A 20752-nucleotide genomic window follows, 5' to 3' on the forward strand; every position below is an offset into this window, starting at 1 on the left:
TCACTAGTAACGATGCGATCGAAGAATGAGTCGCCATGTTTCTCGTAAGCGCCCAAAAACGTTAACGCTGCAGCCATTCGCTGACTTTTATGAATCTCTGTCAAGATTTTTGGTATCCATCTTTCACAAAACTTGTGGTAACGTAGCTTTTCGGTAATGATTTCGTGCAACAAACTTCGTGAAATTTGTGGAAACTCATAGAGAGTTCCGTTATTGTGAAATTACGGATTTCACGGACCGCGGCATCGACTTTTTCGACAAGTTCGGCAGTCACTATGCTGGGTCTTCCACTTCGCTCTTCGTCGTGAACGTTAGTTCAGCCATTTTTAAATTTTATGACCCACTGACGCACTCCACCTTCAGTGATTATGTTGTCCCCATACACTTCACAAAGCTGCCGATAGATTTCTATCGGTGTACAGTTTTTTGCAGTCAGAAACCTTATTACAGCACGCACTTCACACTTCGTGGCATTTTCAATTAACACTGACATTTCAAACTGTCACAGTAACTCAACAGAGTACAGAACGAACCTCTCACTAGCACGGCAGGATGCCGACTGAGCGGCGGAATGCCATGACACCAAGATGGCCGCGCTAGCCCCGCCCCTAACGGACACAAACGAAAACGTAATGTACTTTGTGAATAGCCCTCGTATGTTACCCTCCTGATTTGCCACTCCCAAAGATTTGCAATGATTCGATGTACAAATGCTGCTGAACAAAGTTGTTGTGGGAGTTCATGAATGTGTTTTTACCTGTTCAAATTCTCAGCAGTACAGACGCAAAAAATTTTTTTAAGTTCTATCATTCGCGTAGCATTTATAGATGGGCAGAATTGAGCTGCATAGAATAGATGTATGTTTGGTAAACTGATTACTCTTAATAAAAATTAAAAAAAAGAACAGATGTTCTGGTATGAAACTTCCTGGCAGATTAAAACTGTGTGCCCGACCGAGACTCGAACTCGGGACCTTTGCCTTTCGCGGGCAAGTGCTCTACCATCTGAGCTACCGAAGCACGACTCACGCCCGGTACTCACAGCTTTACTTCTGCCAGTATCTCGTCTCCTACCTTCCAAACTTTACAGAAGCTCTCCTGCGAACCTTGCAGAACTAGCACTCCTGAAAGAAAGGATATAGCGGAGACATGGCTTAGCCACAGCCTGGGGGATGTTTCCAGAATGAGATTTTCACTCTGCAGCGGAGTGTGCGCTGATATGAAACTTCCTGGCAGATTAAAACTGTGTGCCCGACCGAGACTCGAACTCGGGACCTTTGCCTTTCGCGGGCAAGTGCTCTACCATCTGAGCTACCGAAGCACAACTCACGCCCGGTACTCACAGCTTTACTTCTGCCAGTATCTCGTCTCCTACCTTCCAAACTTTACAGAAGCTCTCCTGCGAACCTTGCAGAACTAGCACTCCTGAAAGAAAGGATATAGCGGAGACATGGCTTAGCCACAGCCTGGGGGATGTTTCCAGAATGAGATTTTCACTCTGCAGCGGAGTGTGCGCTGATATGAAACTTCCTGGCAGATTAAAACTGTGTGCCCGACCGAGACTCGAACTCGGGACCTTTGCCTTTCGCGGGCAAGTGCTCTACCATCTGAGCTACCGAAGCACGACTCACGCCCGGTACTCACAGCTTTACTTCTGCCAGTATCTCGTCTCCTACCTTCCAAACTTTACAGAAGCTCTCCTGCGAACCTTGCAGAACTAGCACTCCTGAAAGAAAGGATATAGCGGAGACATGGCTTAGCCACAGCCTGGGGGATGTTTCCAGAATGAGATTTTCACTCTGCAGCGGAGTGTGCGCTGATATGAAACTTCCTGGCAGATTAAAACTGTGTGCCCGACCGAGACTCGAACTCGGGACCTTTGCCTTTCGCGGGCAAGTGCTCTACCATCTGAGCTACCGAAGCACGACTCACGCCCGGTACTCACAGCTTTACTTCTGCCAGTATCTCGTCTCCTACCTTCCAAACTTTACAGAAGCTCTCCTGCGAACCTTGCAGAACTAGCACTCCTGAAAGAAAGGATATAGCGGAGACATGGCTTAGCCACAGCCTGGGGGATGTTTCCAGAATGAGATTTTCACTCTGCAGCGGAGTGTGCGCTGATATGAAACTTCCTGGCAGTAAAGTTTGGAAGGTAGGAGACGAGATACTGGCAGAAGTAAAGCTGTGAGTACCGGGCGTGAGTCGTGCTTCGGTAGCTCAGATGGTAGAGCACTTGCCCGCGAAAGGCAAAGGTCCCGAGTTCGAGTCTCGGTCGGGCACACAGTTTTAATCTGCCAGGAAGTTTCATATCAGCGCACACTCCGCTGCAGAGTGAAAATCTCATTCTGGAAACATCCCCCAGGCTGTGGCTAAGCCATGTCTCCGCTATATCCTTTCTTTCAGGAGTGCTAGTTCTGCAAGGTTCGCAGGAGAGCTTCTGTAAAGTTTGGAAGGTAGGAGACGAGATACTGGCAGAAGTAAAGCTGTGAGTACCGGGCGTGAGTCGTGCTTCGGTAGCTCAGATGGTAGAGCACTTGCCCGCGAAAGGCAAATGTCCCGAGTTCGAGTCTCGGTCGGGCACACAGTTTTAATCTGCCAGGAAGTTTCATATCAGCGCACACTCCGCTGCAGAGTGAAAATCTCATTCTGGAAACATCCCCCAGGCTGTGGCTAAGCCATGTCTCTGCTATATCCTTTCTTTCAGGAGTGCTAGTTCTGCAAGGTTCGCAGGAGAGCTTCTGTAAAGTTTGGAAGGTAGGAGACGAGATACTGGCAGAAGTAAAGCTGTGAGTACCGGGCGTGAGTCGTGCTTCGGTAGCTCAGATGGTAGAGCACTTGCCCGCGAAAGGCAAAGGTCCCGAGTTCGAGTCTCGGTCGGGCACACAGTTTTAATCTGCCAGGAAGTTTCATATCAGCGCACACTCCGCTGCAGAGTGAAAATCTCATTCTGGAGATGTTCTGGTAGTTGACATTGTACCACACCTTCGAATGTGGAGTAGGCGATGAGGAAGTCAGCGAACGATGGCACCTGGAAGCTGGCTGGGATAACTGCAGCAGCATCTGTTGAGTCACCGATGCAGTTTCGGACAATGGCGCCAGGGTCCCTGGTTCGACCTTTGCACGCCTGCAATAAACAGATCGTATCTCAACCATGTATCTACATCTGCATCTGTATGTATTACCTGGACAACACTGTAAAGTGGTTGACAGAGGGTACTTAGCCACAATAGAAGAAACGTTCAAGAGTGGGATTTAAGTTCAAGGAGAAAGGACATCAACGATAACATTCGCTGATGTCAATGCTGTCCTCAACGAAAGTGAAGAAGAATTACACGATCTGCTGAATGGAATGAACAGTCTAAATGAGTCCAGAATTTGGATTGAGAGCATATCGAAGAAAGACGAAAGTAATGAGGAGTAGCAGAAATGAGAGCAGTGAGAAACTTAACATCAGGGTCGATGATCACGAAGTAGATGAAGTTAAGGAATTCTGCTACCTTGGAGCAAACTAACCCATGACGGACAAAGAGAATATAAGAAACAGATTAGAACTGGCAAAAAGGGCCATCCTGGGCAAGAAAAGACTGCTAATATCAAACAAATGTCAAAATTTCAGGAAAAAAATTCTGAAAATTTACGTTGGGAGGACGGCATTGTATGGTAGTGAAACATCGGCTGTGGGAAAATCAGAACAGAAAGGAATCGAAGCGTTTGATATGTGATGCTAGAGAAGACTGTTGAAGATTAGGTTGACTGATAATGTATGCAATATGAGGATCTGCACAGAATCGGTGAGGAGAGGAATAGATGGAAAACACTACGAAAAAGAAGAGATGACAGAGCGATAGAAAAACAATTAAAATCGCTCAAAAGAGGAAAGGCCGCTGGACCTGATGGGATACCAGTTCGATTTTACACAGAGTACGCGAAGGAACTTGCCCCCCTTCTTGCAGCGGTGTACCGTAAGTCTCTAGAACAGCGCAGCGTTCCAAAGGATTGGAAAAGGGCACAGGTCACCCCCGTTTTGAAGAAGGGACGTGGAATAGATGTGCAGAACTATAGACCTATAACTCTAACGTCGATCAGTTGTAGATTTTTGGAACACGTATTATGTTCGAGTATAATGACTTTTCTGGAGACTAGAAATCTACTCTGTACGAATCAGCATGGGTTTCGAAAAAGACGATCGTGTGAAACCCAGCTCGCGCTATTCGTCCAAGAGACTCAGAGGGCCATAGACACGGGTTCCCAGGTAGATGCCGTGTTTCTTGACTTCCGCAAGGCGTTCGATACAGTTCCCCACAGTCGTTTAATGAACAAAGTAAGAGCATATGGACTATCAGACCAATTGTGTGATTGGATTGAAGAGTTTCTAGATAACAGAACACAGCATGTTTTTCTCAATGGAGAGAAGACTTCCGAAGTAAGAGTGATTTCAGGTGTGCCGCAGGGGAGTGTCGTAGGACCATTGCTGTTCACAATATACATAAATGACCTTGTGGATGACATCGGAAGTTCACTGAGGCTTTTTGCGGATGATGCTGTGGTATATCGAGAGGTTGTAACAATGAAAAATTGTACTGAAATGCAGGAGGATCTGCAGCGAATTGACGCATGGTGCAGGGAATGGCAATTGAATCTCAATGTACACAAGTGTAATGTGCTACGAATACATAGAAAGAAAGATCCTTTATCATTTAGCTACAATATAGCAGGTCAACAACTGGAAGCAGTTAATTCCATAAATTATCTGAGAGTACGCATTAGGAGTGATTTAAAATGGAATGATCATATAAAGTTGATCGTCGGTAAAGCAGATGCCAGAATGAGATTCATTGGAAGAATCCTAAGGAAATGCAATCCGAAAACAAAGGAAGTTGGTTACAGTACGCCTGTTCGCCCACTGCTTGAATACTGCTCAGCAGTGTGGGATCCGTACCAGATAGTGTTGATAGAAGAGATAGAGAAGATCCAACGGAGAGCAGCGCGCTTCGTTACCGGATTATTTAGCAATCGCGAAAGCGTTACGGAGATGATAGATAAACTCCAGTGGAAGACTCTGCAGGAGAGACGCTCAGTAGCTCGGTACGGGCTTTTGTTGAAGTTTTGAGAACATACCTTCACCGAGGAGTCAAGCAGTATATTGCTCCCTCCTACGTATATCTCTCAAAGAGACCATGAGGATAAAATCAGAGAGATTAGAGCCCACACAGAGGAATACTGACAATCCTCCTTTCCATGAACAATACGAGACTGGAATAGAAGGGAGAACCGATAGAGGTACTCATGGTAGCATCCGCCACACACCGTCAGGTGGCTTGCGGAGTATGGATGTAGATGTAGATATAGATGTAGACAGGGTGGCAGGACATCTGTTAAGACATCAGGGAATAACTTCCATGCTACTGGAGATAGCTGAGAGTGTAAAACCTTTAGAAGAAGAAAGAGATTGGAATCCATTCAGCAAATAATTGAGGATATGGAGTACATAATTGAGACTAAGAGATTGGCACAGTAGAGGAATTCGTGTCAATCGCATGAAACCAGTCAGAGGACTGATGACTCAAAAAAAATTCTTCATTGATCAGTCTCGCTTCGAACTGACTGTCAGCCAAGAGTGAAAGTCTGGGGAGCCACTTCACTTCATAGCAGGGCCCCGTTGGTTGTCATTCGCGGCACTCTTAAAGCACCGCGGTACGTCGACAACATTGTATGCCCCGTTTAGTTGCCGCTCGTGGAAAGCCATCCTGGGTTTACGTTTCAGCAAGATAAAGCCCGCCCGCACACAGCAAGAGTTTCTCGTTTTTTCTTCGTGCTTGTCAAGCTCTACCTTCGCCAGCAAGATCACCAGATCCCTCCCCAATTCAGAACAGAATCTGACACGTTATCCCTTATGTGGACAACCAACAACTCTATCAATGAACGTCAATGTGCCGGCCGGGTTGGCCGAGAGGTTTTAGGCGCTATAGTCTGGAACCGCGCGACTGCTACGGTCGAGAGTTCGAATCTTGCCTCGGGAATGGGTGTGTGTGATGTCCTTAGATTAGTTAGGTTTAAGTAGTCCTAGGTTCTAGAGGACTGATGACCTCAGAAGTTAAGTCCCATAGTGCTCAGAGCCATTTTGAACGCCAAGGCAAATAACTGCTTGCAGGAGGTTCAGAGCGGGACCAACGCACTTTATTATCGCACATGATTCAGCATCTGTTGGTTTAGAAATGTGGACGCAACATTGCTTTCATCACAAATAAAGGTTTGCAAAAAAAAACTTTACTTAGCGGTCCCTGTATTTCCTTACCGCTAGAATGCAGACGGTGCGGGATTCTGGTTATACATGTAAACACAAGAATATTTTTCTTCTTTGCACATAACAATACCTTGTTTAAGTTTCTTATTTTGCCTCAGCACATATTTTTGCAATTAATCATTTTATTCGTTTGTGCTACATATTGTCGTAGTCATTTTAAAGGAAATTATTTTATTCGTTTTGTATTCTCTTTTGGTTTGGGACAAGCTGGCTACTATAATGAGGGAAAGGGAGTGGACTGGAAAACCAGAAGACTTATAAACTCGTTATATCTTAATCAAAAAGTTTCAGTTAAAGTGAGAGGAGAAAGTACAAACTGGATCAAACTAGGAAAAGGAGTAAGACAAGGATGCTGTTTATCACCTACTCTTTTCAACCTCTACTTGGAAAATATGATTGACCAATGCTCATTAGATGACAAAGGAGTAGAAATTGGAGGAAGAAGAGTAGGGTGTTTGAGCTTTGCTGATGACGTGGTCCTTCTAGCCACAGGATTTGGTGGACACCATTGCAACTAACGGAAAAAAATATGGAATGAAAATTAACACAAATAAAACATAAGTATTGGCACTAGAAGGAAATAAGTAAATAAAAATTATGCTGAATGGAGAAACACTAGAACAGGTGAAAAATTTTAAGTATCTTGCAAGCAGGATAGACACCGACTGGAAGTGCACCACAGAAATTAAAACAACGATAGTATTGGCAATAGAGGCGTTTTATAAGAAAAGGAGAATCTTCTGCAGCGGCCTGGACAGAGAACTCAGAAAGAGACTCATAAAATGTCTTGTATGGAGTGCTGAGGTACTGAGAAGAGTGGGAGAGAAAAGACAGTTACTAGATGTAATAAAGAAAAGAAAAAGAAATTGTATTGGGCATATATTAAGAAAGAATGACGGACTGATAAAAACAGTTTTAGAAGGTTATGTAGAAGAGAAAAGGAAGCGAGGAAGGAAGAGATTCCATATACTGGATGACATGATGGACGGTACAACATACAGCAGCCTTAAGAAGAAAGCAATGGATCGCAGAAAATGGAGAGGCAAAGGACCTGCTAATATAGCAGATAACTGATGATGATGATTCTCTTTTACAATGTCCATGCCTTTAGACTACGTACAATTTTTTTCTATTTAAGACCTGAATATGTATGTCACACTGTTGTATTACCGCTTCAGTTACGTGTTTCATACGGCTGAGCGATTATCGCTTTCCTCCATGTATATACTACCTCCGTTGTGCCCTCCTTGACGACCAGCCATTCCGATTCAACATTAGACTACCCACACCAGGGCAGGTCCTTCAGCTTTAGTGCCACAGACGTGTTTCTTCTTAACATCAGTGTTCCCCACCAAGGTTATTAAATATGTTTTTCAATGTAATTTTGCCGTGTGTCTGTTTTTTACATTTTATGGCAACTGTTTTTAACTGAAAGCGAAGGAAGTCATGTCTCGTATGTACAAAAACTTCCATTTTATTTTCGCCTTAAAATTTTTCTAATTCATTGTGTATATCTCACATTTATGTTTATTATTCTTTCATCTTATTTAGATTTTCTTCTCGAGTCGTTGACATGGGGAAGGGAGTAACTCATGAAGGCAAATTTGAGAGGAGAAGCAAAACACTGGTTTGACATTATGAAAAATGAAGTTGTATTTACCAAATGGTTATATATTTACAGCAAGCTGCACATTTTTATAAGAAATATAATTATGGTGTACAAATATTGTGGTGAAATGCGCGATATTTGACCTCCATGTAGTCCAAAATCGCCAAGAAGTTTTTTTTTAATTCTAGCTGAATTTACCCTTGTTCAAAATTTCGTGCTCCCACCCCCCCCCCCCCCCCCCATCGTTACATTTCATTGTATGAATCTTTTATTCGTACAATGAACAGCTTCTCCCTCACAATTCTATTCCAAGAAGCAGAACTGACCTTAACTAGTTCTGCATGCAATAATATACCGCATGCCGAGGCGAAATCATAGAAATGTTCCTCCGACATCTTTACAACATTGAATTGCTGTATATGCTGTGCTCCTCTAATCATATCAGCTATTGTGTGAGGAGTCATTGGTTGTGAAATATTCTTTCTCTTCTCTTCTCTATTATTCCGAAATCTGGGAGACAAGGCATCTACGAATACTCCGATACTAGAAATCACAAATTGACATTTTCAACCATACTGTTGTCCACTGAGTAGGTTAAACCCGTCAAAACCATCCACTTTTTATTTTGGCCCGCGCATTTTGCACACCACACAATCAGAGATACGTGAATGGAACAAGTTTGGGAGTCATTTTGTCGTTCTAACAACTCCAAGCAACGTTACTATCGATTCAATAACACAGTAATGAACGGTTGGTTACAGAGTAAACGCTGGTATCCCTGTGGCTTCTTGGCTTACTTCCAAACCCACGCCAGCTCACTTTGTGTAACAAGTGCCATCTCGCATCGTTCGTAAGAACGCAACGGCTGACAACTTCGACATTCTGCTTCTTCTGTGCCACTGGCGACATGTCTCACTTCCTTTTCGATAACAAATCTGAAAAATGATTTGTTTTGACTTACTACGTTTCCCATGTCAGTACCTCAAATATTAATAATAAAGAAAAAAATGTTTAAAACACTATTGAAGATTTCATTCATTCTGAAGGAGATATATCTAGTAGTACTGAAACCTGGACAAGGCCTATTACGAATGAACATCATTCAACCACTTGGCTGTATACACTGAATAGCCAGAAGATGACGACCACCTACCTAGTAACTGTATGTCCACCTTTGGCATGGATAAGAGCAGCGATTAGTCGCTACAATGTAGCCTTGGTAGGTCTCTGGAGGAAGTTGGCACCACATTTGCACGTACAAATCACCTAATTCCCGTAAATTCCGGGGAGATGGACGATGGGCTCGGACACGACGTTCAGTCACATCCAAGACGGATTCCTACGGCGAGTTGAAGGCCAGCACATCACTTGGAGTTCATCAGTGTCTTTCTCGAACCGATCCATCACACTCCTGGCCTTGTGGCATGGCGCATTATCTTGTTGAAAAATGCCATTGCCTTCGGGAAACAAGATCATCTTGAAGGGGTGTACGCGGTCTGCATTCAGTGTACGATACTGCTTGGCCGTCATGGTGCCTTGCAAAGCTCTGCTGGACCAATGGATGCCCATGTGAATGTTCCCCAGAGCATAATGGAGCCGCCGCCAGTCTGTCTCTGTCCCGCAGTACAGGTGTGAAGTAGCTGTTCTCCTGGGAGACGACGGATTCGCGCCCTCCCATCGGCTTCATGAAGAATGTATTTGAGCCATAGTAAAATTTGCTGTTTTGAAGAGCGCGCCGCAGCGCGTAGTGTAAAGCAGTCGCCTTCCGTTTCTGGCGGTGGCGCCGCTGTGGCAGTCGCAGCTTTGGTGTGCCCCTCTGGTGGGAAAAGGGAAAAGTTGCCTGTTCACGTGCATTTAAGGGGCGCTGTGAGCTCGGTAGAGTCCCCCTCCCCCCTCCTACTCCCCTCTCTCTGTTGTGCCCCCTTTCAGTGTCTCTGCACCCCCTCCTGCCCTGTCTTCCCTCTTCATCTCCCGCCCCACGTGTCTCCTGCCTCTTCGTGTACCCACTGATGCCCCTCCACTCTTCATCCCGCCGCTTCCCCTGCTGCCCCTTGCTCTCCCCTCCTTTTTCATCCTCTCTGACCTTTCCCTCGGCAGGTTCCACCTGGCAGTTTTATATTCTTCGTTGTGTGTGCTCCAAGTGGGTTTTAAGTTTGTTGTTCTAGAGTGTTTTTAATACTGTGGCCGACTTTTAACCTGTGCATGTCCATTCAGTGTCTTCTCTGTGTTTTAAGAGTCGCCACCTGTGTTTTTTAACATTCTGGTGACTTTTTTAACTGTCCTCCATGACCGTCTCCATGTCAGTCTATTTTTACCTCCATTTTCTCCTATTATTCTGTTTTAAGTTCCCCTTTTTTATCGCCTTACGTATGTAACATTTTATTCTTATTTTAAGTTGTCATGTCACTCGGCTGAAGAGTGGCAGATTGTGCCGCTGACAGCCCTCCCCTGCCCTTATGGAGCAGGGGAATGAAGTCACAACAAAGAAACAAAAAAAAAACTCGGTAGAGGGGCAGTCTCTCAGTCTCGACGAGTCTGGTCAGTTGGTCATGCGGCTCAGTGTGTGGCAGTTAGTGTCTGTTCGTCATTTGGAGTTCTAGTATGTCTGGATAAAAAGCAGGCACTAGGAGGGGGGCGAGTCTGGGCAGTTGGTCAGCCAGGTCAGTTTGGGCCAGCAGTCAGTGTCCGTCGGTCGTCCGGTGTGCTAGCATGTGTTAAGCCGCCAGTCTGCTCGAGTTTGCTCAGGCAATGGTCATTGGCGGTTGGATCAATCAGTTGGTCGGTCGCGTACAGAGACACGAGATGACTTGTCCGCCTGGAGCGTCGGCGCATGTGAGGTCGCCACGTGAGTCCAGTGGGCCGCGCCGTATAGCGTGACGTAGGGGTTTCGCGGCCGGCACGAGAGCGACAGGGGCTAACCTACGACATCAGTCTGGCCGGTAAGAGTTTTAACGCCGTGAGACAGGAGATCGGCGCGCCTTCCTGCTTCCGTTGAAGCGGCTGGCAGCGGACGGTTCGGGAGAATGTTTGAGGGTGCTGCGGCAGGTCTTCGCTATACATCGCCGTTTATTAGAAGTTAACTGATTGCGGATATATTGTTTCATTTACTTGTAAAATTCTACTTGTGATCTTGGTCAGTCTCTCGTCCCGAGCTTGCTTGTTTGTCTCTCGTCGGCATTAGTTAGGCAGTTAGTGCCTGTCTGTCGGTCTGCCGTGCGTTAATAACTGCCTCTGTCATGTTTGTCGGATTCGGTGTTAACGATATTATTGCTTAAAGGCCGAATTCTTGAAATATGTTTCTATCTTGTTTATCATCTTCCGAGGTGGTATATGTGTAACGTAGAGCATGTTGTACATTTTATGTAAGTCTGCATTTTATGGGTTTTATTTAAATAGTCATTTTAGGTTATAAGCTTGCCACCCTTCCACCGTAATAGTCCTAAAACAATTTTTAAAAATTGCACTTTCATTGGCAAATAATTTATGGGTTGTACCATTTCCATTCCTCTTACGGGGTGCATAGTTTACATGTTTGTATGAGTTGTTAAAATTTTTGTTTAAAGTAATCTGGTGTGTTGCAGATTTGCACCAGTGTACTCTTTGAGAGGTTGTTGTGAGCAGTCATGACTACGGCCATGTTGAGAGGGAGCAGGCAAGCTTCTCAGCCCGAGGGCTCCTAATGTTAATATTGTTCTTGCCTCAAAATAAAACTGTAACTTGATATTTCGAGGGTGCTTTTCTGCTTATAATTTTATGTCTGTTTTGAAAAGGCCTTTAGGAATAAAATTCACATTTATTAAATTGTGATTTGATAATTCGAGTGTGCTTTTCTGCTTATAATTTTAAATTTGTTTTGAAAAGCTTTTAGGAATAAAATCACATCTGTTAAAGGTAAATTTTCCATCAGTTACTTTATGGCAACTACTTCGACGCTCACCTAGTGTGATTAAATGTGTCAATGTTCTTGATGAATCGCCAGTAAATAAAGTAATTCTTTAAGAAAAGGTTTTGAAAGTAAAATTACGGTTCAGTATCGGAATTCATCTGACCATGCAACGCTCTGCCACTGCGCCAATGGCCAGTGCTGATGGTCACGTGCCTATTTTAGTCGTAGTTGCCGATGTTGAGGTGTCAACATTGGCACATGCATGGGTTGTCGGCAGTGGGGGCCCATCGTTAGGAGTGTGTTCAGACACACTTGCACTCCATCCAGCATTAAAGTCTGATGTCAGTTGCGCCGTAGTTCGCCTCCTGTCCTGTTTTACCAGTCTGTCCAGCCTACGACGTCCGACATCTGTAATGAGGGGTGGCCGCCCAACCCGACGACGCTTGGACGTGGTTGCACCCTAGTTTGGCCACGTGTGGAAGACACTCAGCACAGCACTCCTCGAACACCCGAAAAGTCGTGCCGTTTTCGAAATGGTCGTGCCGAGCCTCCGCGCCATCACGATCTGCCCTCTATCAAACTAAGATAGAAGGCCTGCCTTCCCCATTTCTGCACACGGGCAGCATGCTCACTGATAGTACACTACTGGCCATTAAAATTGCTACACCAAGAAGAATTGCAGATGATAAATGGGTATTCATTGGACAAATATATTATACTAGAACTGACACGTGATTACATTTTCACGCAATTTGGGTGCATAGATCCTGAGAAATCAGTACCCAGTACAACCACCTCTGGCCGTAATAACGGCCTTGATACGCCTGGGCATTGAGTCAAACAGAGCTTGGATGCCGTGTACAGGTACAGCTGCCCATACAGCTTCAACACGATACCACAGTTCATCAAGAATAGTGACTGGCGTATTGTGACAAGCCAGTTGCTCGACCACCATTGTTCAGACGTTTTCAATTGGTGAGAGATCTGGAGAATGTGCTGGCCAGGGCAGTAGTCGAACATGTTCTGTATCCAGAAAGGCCCGTACAGGATCTGAAACATGCGTTCGTGCATTATCCAGCTGAAATGTAGGGTTTGACAGGGATCGAATGAAGGGTAGGGCCACATCTGAAATGTAACGTCCACTGTTCAAAGTGCCGTCAATGCGAACAAGAGGTGACCGAGGCGTGTAACCACTGGCACCCTATACCATCACGCCAGGCGATGCGCAAGTATGACGATGACGAATACACACTTCCAATGTGCGTTCACCGCGTTGTCGCCAAACACGGATGCGACCATCATGATACTGTAAACAGAACCTGGATTCATCCGGAAAAATGACGTTTTGCCATTCGTGCACCCAGGTTCGTCGTTGAGTACACCATTGCAGGCGCTCCTGTGTGTGACTCAGCGTCCAGGGTAACCGCAGCCATGGTCTCCGAGCTGATAGTCCGTGCTGCTGCAAACGTCGTCGAACTGTTCGTGCAGATGGTTGTTGTCTTGCAAACGTCCCCATCTGTTGACTCAGGGATCGAGACGTGGCTGCACGATCCGTTACAGCCATGCGGATAAGATGCCTGTCATCTCAACTGCTAGTGATACCAGGCCGTTGGGATCCTGCACGGCGTTCCGTATTACCCTGCTGAACCCACCGATTCCATGTTCTGCTAACAGTCATTGGATCTCGACCAACGCGATCAGCAATGTCGCGATACGATAAACCGCAATCGCGATAGGCTACAATCCGATCTTTATCGAAGCCGGAAACCTGATGGTACGCATTTCTCCTCCTTGCACGAGGCATCACGACAACGTTTGACCAGGCAATGCCGCTCAACTGCTGTTTGTGTATGAGAAATCGGTTGGAAAGTTTCCTCATATCAGCACGTTGTAGCTGTCGCCACTGGCGCCAACCTTGTGTGAATGCTCTGAAAAGCTAATCGTTTGTATATCACAGCGTCTTCTTCCTGTCGCTTAAATTTCTCGTTTGTTGCACATTATCTTCGTGGTGTAGCAATTTTAATGGCCAGTAGTGTAAATGCACCGTGCGTGTGTTTGATTAACAGTAATTCCTCGCTAGGTGGCGCTGCTGTCACCTGGACGGGTTTATATCGATAGTAGGTCGGTGGCCATAATGTTCCTGTCTTATCAGTGTGCATTATTTACTGATAATATTGTTTGTAGTACGACATAAATAATGGAAGTAAACGGAGCTGACGGGCCAGCCTACCTGAATGAAGAAGAGCTTGGGCTTGCCAGCGAGAGTGGGACAGCTGGTGGCTATGAAGGGCTCCCACAGCCTCCTGGCGTCGTAGTCCCTGTCCTTCGCATCCAGCCTGCCGCCGCGCTCGCCGTGCGTCAGCACGATCACCGCCAGGCAGTCGTGCTCGCTGTGGTCCTGTTGAGCCGCTGGAACCACGCAACGACCACGCTGTCACAACCGTTGCCTCACACAATGGCTTGCTCTATTTTTATTTGCGACTGGTATACAAGGCTATGCAGCTAAGCTCTTCACCTGTTTGTTCCTGAAGATACCGTAATAATGGCTCTGAGCACCATGCGACTTAACTGCTGAGGTCATCAGTCCCCTAGAACTTAGAACTAATTAAACCTAACTAACCTAAGGACATCACACACATCCATGCCCGAGGCAGGATTCGAACCTGTGACCGTAGCAGTCGCGCGGTTCCGGACTGCGCGCCTAGAACCGCTAGACCACCGCGGCCGGCCCGTAATAATGTTTTCAAACGATGAAGAGTCCTCGCTAAATGACGTACAATGCCATTCCATAAATGTATTAATTACAATTTCTCGTTTTCAAATAGGAGTATACTACAGGGTGTCCGAAAAGACTTTCCCTGATTACATAAATTGATAACTCAGGCTAGAAGTAAGATACAAATATGAAACTTGTGTCGAATTGTTTACAACTATCAAAGTTTTTTTTTTTTTTTTTTTACTGTTTTAGGTTCGCAGTACGTAAGTAGTGGATGAGGTGCAGTGCCCAAGAAGCCAAGTTAATGGTTCAAATGGCTCTAAGCACTATGGGACTCAACTGCTGAGGTCATTAGTCCCGTAGAACTTAGAACTAGTTAAACCTAACTAATCTAAGGACATGACAAACATCCATGTCCGAGGCAGGATTCGAACCTGCGACCGTAGCGGTCTTGCGGTTCCAGACTGCAGCGCCCTTAACCGCACGGCCACTTCGGCCGGCGAAGCCAAGTTAACCAATCAGGAGAAGGCACAGTGTATTCTGTGGTAACATGAGACACGATCACCAACAACAGTAAAGAGACACTTCCGGGCAACATTTGGAAGGAATCCTTCTGATGTCAAGAGCATTAAAGCCTGATATGAAAAGTTCAAGAACAGAGGATCAGTTCCTGACCTTCCGAGGTCTGGTCGACCAAGAACCTCAGCAGACAGGGTGGAAGCTGTAAGGCAGTCTTTTCTTCGAAGTCCGAAGAAATCGGTGTACAGGGCCTCACGTCAATTACAGATGCCAAAAAGCTCTCTCCATGACATTTTACACAAACGTTTATTGTTTCGTGCATACAAAGTGCAAATCGTTCAGGCCTTGTTGCCCAATGACAGTACACGTCGATATGACTTTGCGGTCGAAATGCTATCACGTATTGAGGACGATGTTGGTTATCTCAGACGAATTGCCTTTTCCGACGAAGCGACCTTTTTTGTCAGTGGATTAGTGAATCGCCATAATGTGCGCATTTGGGGTTCGCAACCCCCTGGCGAGGTCATGGAGTGCACCAGAGGCAGTCCGAAGGTGAATGTTTGGTGTGCGCTATTGCACGATCGAATTATCTGGCCATTTTTCTTCGCTGAGGCTACCATCACATCTGCAGTGTATCTGGACATGTTGCTACTGTATGCTGTTCCTCAGCTGCTTCAGTATCACCACGATGTCTTGTTTCAGCAAGACGGTGCACCGCTTCATTGGGGTTTGGACGTCCGTGCCTATCTCGATATGACCTTTCCTGGGCGATGGATTGGTCGTGATGGGTCAACGGTTTGGCCTCCACGCTCTCCTGACCTAACCCCACTAGACTTCTTTTTATGGGGTTATGTCAAAGACGAGGTCTACCGAACACGTGTACCCGATCTTGAAACCCTGCGGCAACGGATAACCACAGTCGTTGAATCGATCCCTCCTGTGATCTTGGCTAATGTGTGGACGGAAATTAAAAATCGCCTAAATGTGCTACGTGTTACCAAGGGTGCTCACGTGGAAGTTTACTGATGTGCGTAAAAAACTTCGATAGTTTGTAAACAATTAGACACCAGTTTCATGTTTGTGTCTTACTTCTAGCCTGAGTTATCAGTTAATGTAATCAGAGAAAGACTTTTCAGACACCCTGTATTTTCTGTCGCTGGTACCGTAGTTGTAAACGAGACATTTGACGGCGTTCCACTTTCCAAAATCTGTCGACTAGTTTAGATAAATACTGTCGGCAAGGTGAGCGAAAGACTGCGTTTTATTGGTAGAACACTTAGAAGATGCAACAGATCTTCTAAATAGACTGCCTACACTACGCTTGTCCGTCCTCTTTACGAGTATTACTGCGTGGTGTGGGATACTTAACAGGTAAGATTAACGGAGTAAATCGAGAAAGTTCAAAGAAGGGCAGCACGTTTTGTATTATCGAGAAGTAGGTGAGAGAGTGTCACTGACATGATACAGGGCGGACAGCGTAACAACAAAGGCGTTTCTATTTGCGGCGGGAACTTCTCACGAAATTTCAATAGTCAACATTCCCTTCCGAATGGGAAAATATTTTGTCGATGCCGACCTACATAGGGAGAAATGATCATCGTAATAAAATAAAGGAAATCCTAGCTCGCACGGAAAGACATAGGAGTTAGTTTTTGCAGCACGCTGTTGGAGACTGGTATAAGAAATGTTGGCCTTATGTCAAAGCTGTAGATGGATCAAAACAAAATGTCCAGACACTCTGTGACCAAAATGGTACTGAAACAGAGGATGACTGACTAAAGGCCGAAATACTACATGTCTTTTTCCAAAGCAGTTTCACAGAGGAAGACTGCACTGTAGTTCCTTCTCTAGATAGTCGCACAGAAGACAAAATGGTAGATATAGATATAGACGACAGAGGGATAGAGAAACAATTAAAATCGTCCAAAAGAGGTAAGGCCGCTGGACCTGATGGCATACTAGTTAGATTTTACACAGAGTACGCCAAGAAACTTGCCCCTCTTCTTGCAGCGGTGGACCGAAGGTCTCTAGAACAGCGTAGCGTTCCAAAAGATTGGAAAAGGCCACTGGTCATCCCCGTTTTCAAGACGGACGTGAAATAGATGTGCAGAACTATAGACCTATATCTCCAACGTCGACAGCTGTAGAATTTTGGAACACGTATTATGTTCGAATATAATGACTTTTCTGGAGACTAGAAATCTACTCTGTAGGAATCAGCATGGGTTTCGAAAAAGACGATCGTGTGAAACCCAGCTCGCGCTATTCGTCCACGAGACTCAGAGGGCCATAGAAACGGGTTCCCAGGTTGTTGTTGTTGTGGTCTTCAGTCCTGAGACTGGTTTGATGCAGCTCTCCATGCTATTCTATCCTGTGCAAGCTTCTTCATCTCCCAGTACCTACTGCAACCTACGTCCTTCTGAATCTGCTTAGTGTATTCATCTCTTGGTCTCCCTCTATCATTTTTACCCTCCACAATGCCCTCCAATGCTAAATTTGTGATCCGTTGATGCCTCAGAACATGTCCTACCAACCGGTCCCTTCTTTTTGTCAAGTTGTGCCACAAACTCCCCTTCTCCCCAATTCTGTTCAATACCTCCTCATTAGTTATGTGATCTACCCATCTAATCTTCAGCATTATTCTGTAGTACCACATTTTGAAAGCTTCTATTCTCTTCTTGTCCAAATTATTTATCGTCCATGTTTCCCTTCCATACATGCCTACACTCCATACAAATTCGTTCAGAAACGACTTCCTGACACTTAAATCTATACTCGATGTTAACAAATTTCTCTTCTTCAGAAACGCTTTTCTTGCCATTGCCAGTGTACATTTTATATCTTCTCTACTTCGACCATCATCAGTTTTTGCTCCCCAAATAGCAAAACTCCTTTACTACTTTAAGTGTCTCATTTCCTAATCTAATTAGCATCACACGACTTAATTCAACTACATTCCGTGATCCTCGTTTTGCTTTTGTTGATGTTCATCTTGTATCCTCCTTTCAAGACACTGTCCATTCCGTTCAACTGCTCTTCCATGTCCTTTGCTGTCCTTCTCCCTGGATTTTAATACCTACTCCGCATTTTTCTTTTGTTTCCTTTACTGCTTGCTCAATATACAGATTGAATAACATCGGGGAGAGGCTACAACCCTGTCTCACTCCCTTCTCAACTGCTGCTTCCCTTTCATGTCCCGGTAGATGCCGTGTTCCTAGTCTTCCGCAAGGCGTTCGATACGGTTCCTCACAGTCGTTTAATGAACAAAGTAAGAGCGTATGGACGATCACACCAATTGTGTGATTGGATTGAAGAGTTCCTAGATAACAGAAAGCAGCATGTCATTCTCAATGGAGAGAAGTCTTCCGAAGTAAGAGTGATTTCAGGTGTGCCGCAGAGGAGTGTCGTAGGACAATTGCTATTCACAATATATATAAATGACCTTGTGGATAACATCGGAAGTTCATTGATGCTTTTTGCGGATGATGCTGTGGTACATCGAGAGGTTGTAACAATGGAAAATTGTACTGAAATGCAAGAGGATCTGCAACAACTTGACGCATGGTACAGGGAATGGCAATTGAATCTCAATGTAGACAAGTGTAATGTGGCGAATACATAGAAAGAAAGATCTCTTATCATTTAGCTACAATATAGCAGGTCAACAACTTGAAGCAGTTAATTCCTTAAATTATCTGAGAGTACGCATTAGGAGTGATTTAAAATTGAATGATCATATAAAGTTGATCGTCGGTAAAGCAGATGCCAGACTGATATTTATTGGAAGAATCCTAAGGAAATGCAATCCGAAAACAAAGGAAGTAGGTTACAATACGCTTGTTCGCCCACTGCTTGAATACTGCTCAGCAGTGTGGGATGCGTACCAGATAGTGTTGATAGAAGAGATAGAGAAGATCCAACGGAGAGCAGCGCGCTTCGTTACAGGATCATTTAGTAGTTACGAAAGCGTTACGGAGATGATAGATAAACTCCAGTGGAAGACTCTGCAGGAGAGACGCGTACTAGCTCGGTACGGGCTTTTGTTGCAGTTTCGAGAACATACCTTGACCGAGGAGTCAAGCAGTATATTGCTCCCTCTTACGTATATCTCTGAAAGAGGCCATGGGGATAAAATCAGAGAGATTAGAGCCCACACGGAGGCATATCGACAATCCTTCTTTCCACGAACAATACGAGACTGGAATAGAAGGGAGAACCGATAGAGGTACTCAAGTTACCCTCCGCCACACACCGTCAGATGGCTTGCGGAGTATGGATGTAGATGTAGAAGAGAATTCTTTGAAGAAAGAAGCTACTGTCCTGGTGTTGCAACAGAACCGAACGGGAGAATTCCATGTGTATTCTGCAGTTCCGCTGGTTTTCTGCTGGTGAAGTGGCTCATGATGTGGCTGGAAGTTGTTTCCACACAAAGTGTGAACAATCGTAGGCTGACTTATTCCAGAGGCACTCGCAGTTTCTCTGGAGCTAAGTTGTGAGTCATGAGAAACAGCTGCAAGATAACCTATTTCGTGCATTCGTCCTACTGGAGGTTTGCTTTTTATCTTCTGCATGGAGTATCAGTGTCCTTCCAATAATAACTGTTTGCACATTGCTCGACGCCATCTGTTGGGATACCTTTTAGCTCTTCATGGACCTTCCGCATTATCCATAAAAAAGTGGCCGCGTTATCGGCGTGGCGTCCTAACGCCGTTTGCCGCCAGATGCTGATGCGTGCTTTTTTGGGGCCAGCAGCACCCAGGGACGTCGCATGCCTCTGAGGAGCTGTCTTCAGCCACTTTATGAATTATACTGAATGTGAGATGTTGTCGTTAACACTGCACTTATGATACCATGATGGATGAGGAACAGGTTCTTCATACCTGCTGCTCAGTCAACGTTCCTGTGACACCACGTTGACGAATTACGGCCAATATATCGGAATATTCTGAAGGTGGCAGGGGTAAAATACAGGGAGCGAAAAGCTATTTACAATTTGTACAGAAACCAGATGGCAGTTATAAGAGTCGAGGGACGTGAAAGGGAAGCAGTGGTTGGAAAGGGAGTGAGACAGGGTTGTAGCCTCTTCCCGATGCTATTCAATCTGAATATTGAGCAAGCAGTAAAGGAAACAAAAGAAAAGTTCGGAGTAGGTATTAAAATCCATGGAGAAGAAATAAAAACTTTGAGGTTCACCGATGACATTGTAATTCTGTCAGCGACAGCAAAGGACTTGGAAGAGCAGTTGAATGGAATGGACAGTGTCTTGAAAGGAGGGTATAAGATGAACATCAACAAAAGCAAAACGAGGATAGTGGAATGTAGTTGAATTAAGTTGGGTGACGCAGAGGGAATTAGATTAGGAAGTGAGACACTTAAAGTAGTAAAGGAGTTTTGCTATTTGGAGAGCAAAATAGCTGATGATGGTCGAAATAGAGAGGATATAAAATTTAGATTGGCAATGGCAAGGAAACCGTTTCTGAAGAAGAGAAATTTGTTAACATCGAGTATAGATTTAAGTGTCAGGAAGTCGTTTCTGAAAGTACACTCTTGGAAATGGAAAAAAGAACCCATTGACACCGGTGTGTCAGACCCACCATACTTGCTCCGGACACTGCGAGAGGGCTGTACAAGCAATGATCACACGCACGGCACAGCGGACACAGCAGGAACCGCGGTGTTGGCCGTCGAATGGCGCTAGCTGCGCAGCATTTGTGCACCG

At 45.1% G+C, this 20752-nt stretch overlaps 1 protein-coding gene across 1 annotated transcript in view; it reads right to left on the reverse strand.

Moving 5' to 3' along the window:
• LOC124801512 (caspase-1-like) overlaps nucleotides 1-20752 on the reverse strand; it is a 114910-nt gene that overhangs the window by 22039 nt on the left and 72119 nt on the right. The window contains exons 3-4 of the mRNA XM_047263079.1: nucleotides 14029-14207; nucleotides 2982-3123 (exon numbers count right to left, since the gene is read on the reverse strand). Coding sequence (XP_047119035.1) covers nucleotides 2982-3123; nucleotides 14029-14207 — 321 coding nt within the window. The remainder of the gene's footprint in view (nucleotides 1-2981; nucleotides 3124-14028; nucleotides 14208-20752) is intronic.

This window comes from Schistocerca piceifrons, chromosome 1 (genome assembly GCF_021461385.2).
Source record: "Schistocerca piceifrons isolate TAMUIC-IGC-003096 chromosome 1, iqSchPice1.1, whole genome shotgun sequence".
NCBI lineage: Eukaryota > Metazoa > Arthropoda > Insecta > Orthoptera > Acrididae > Schistocerca > Schistocerca piceifrons.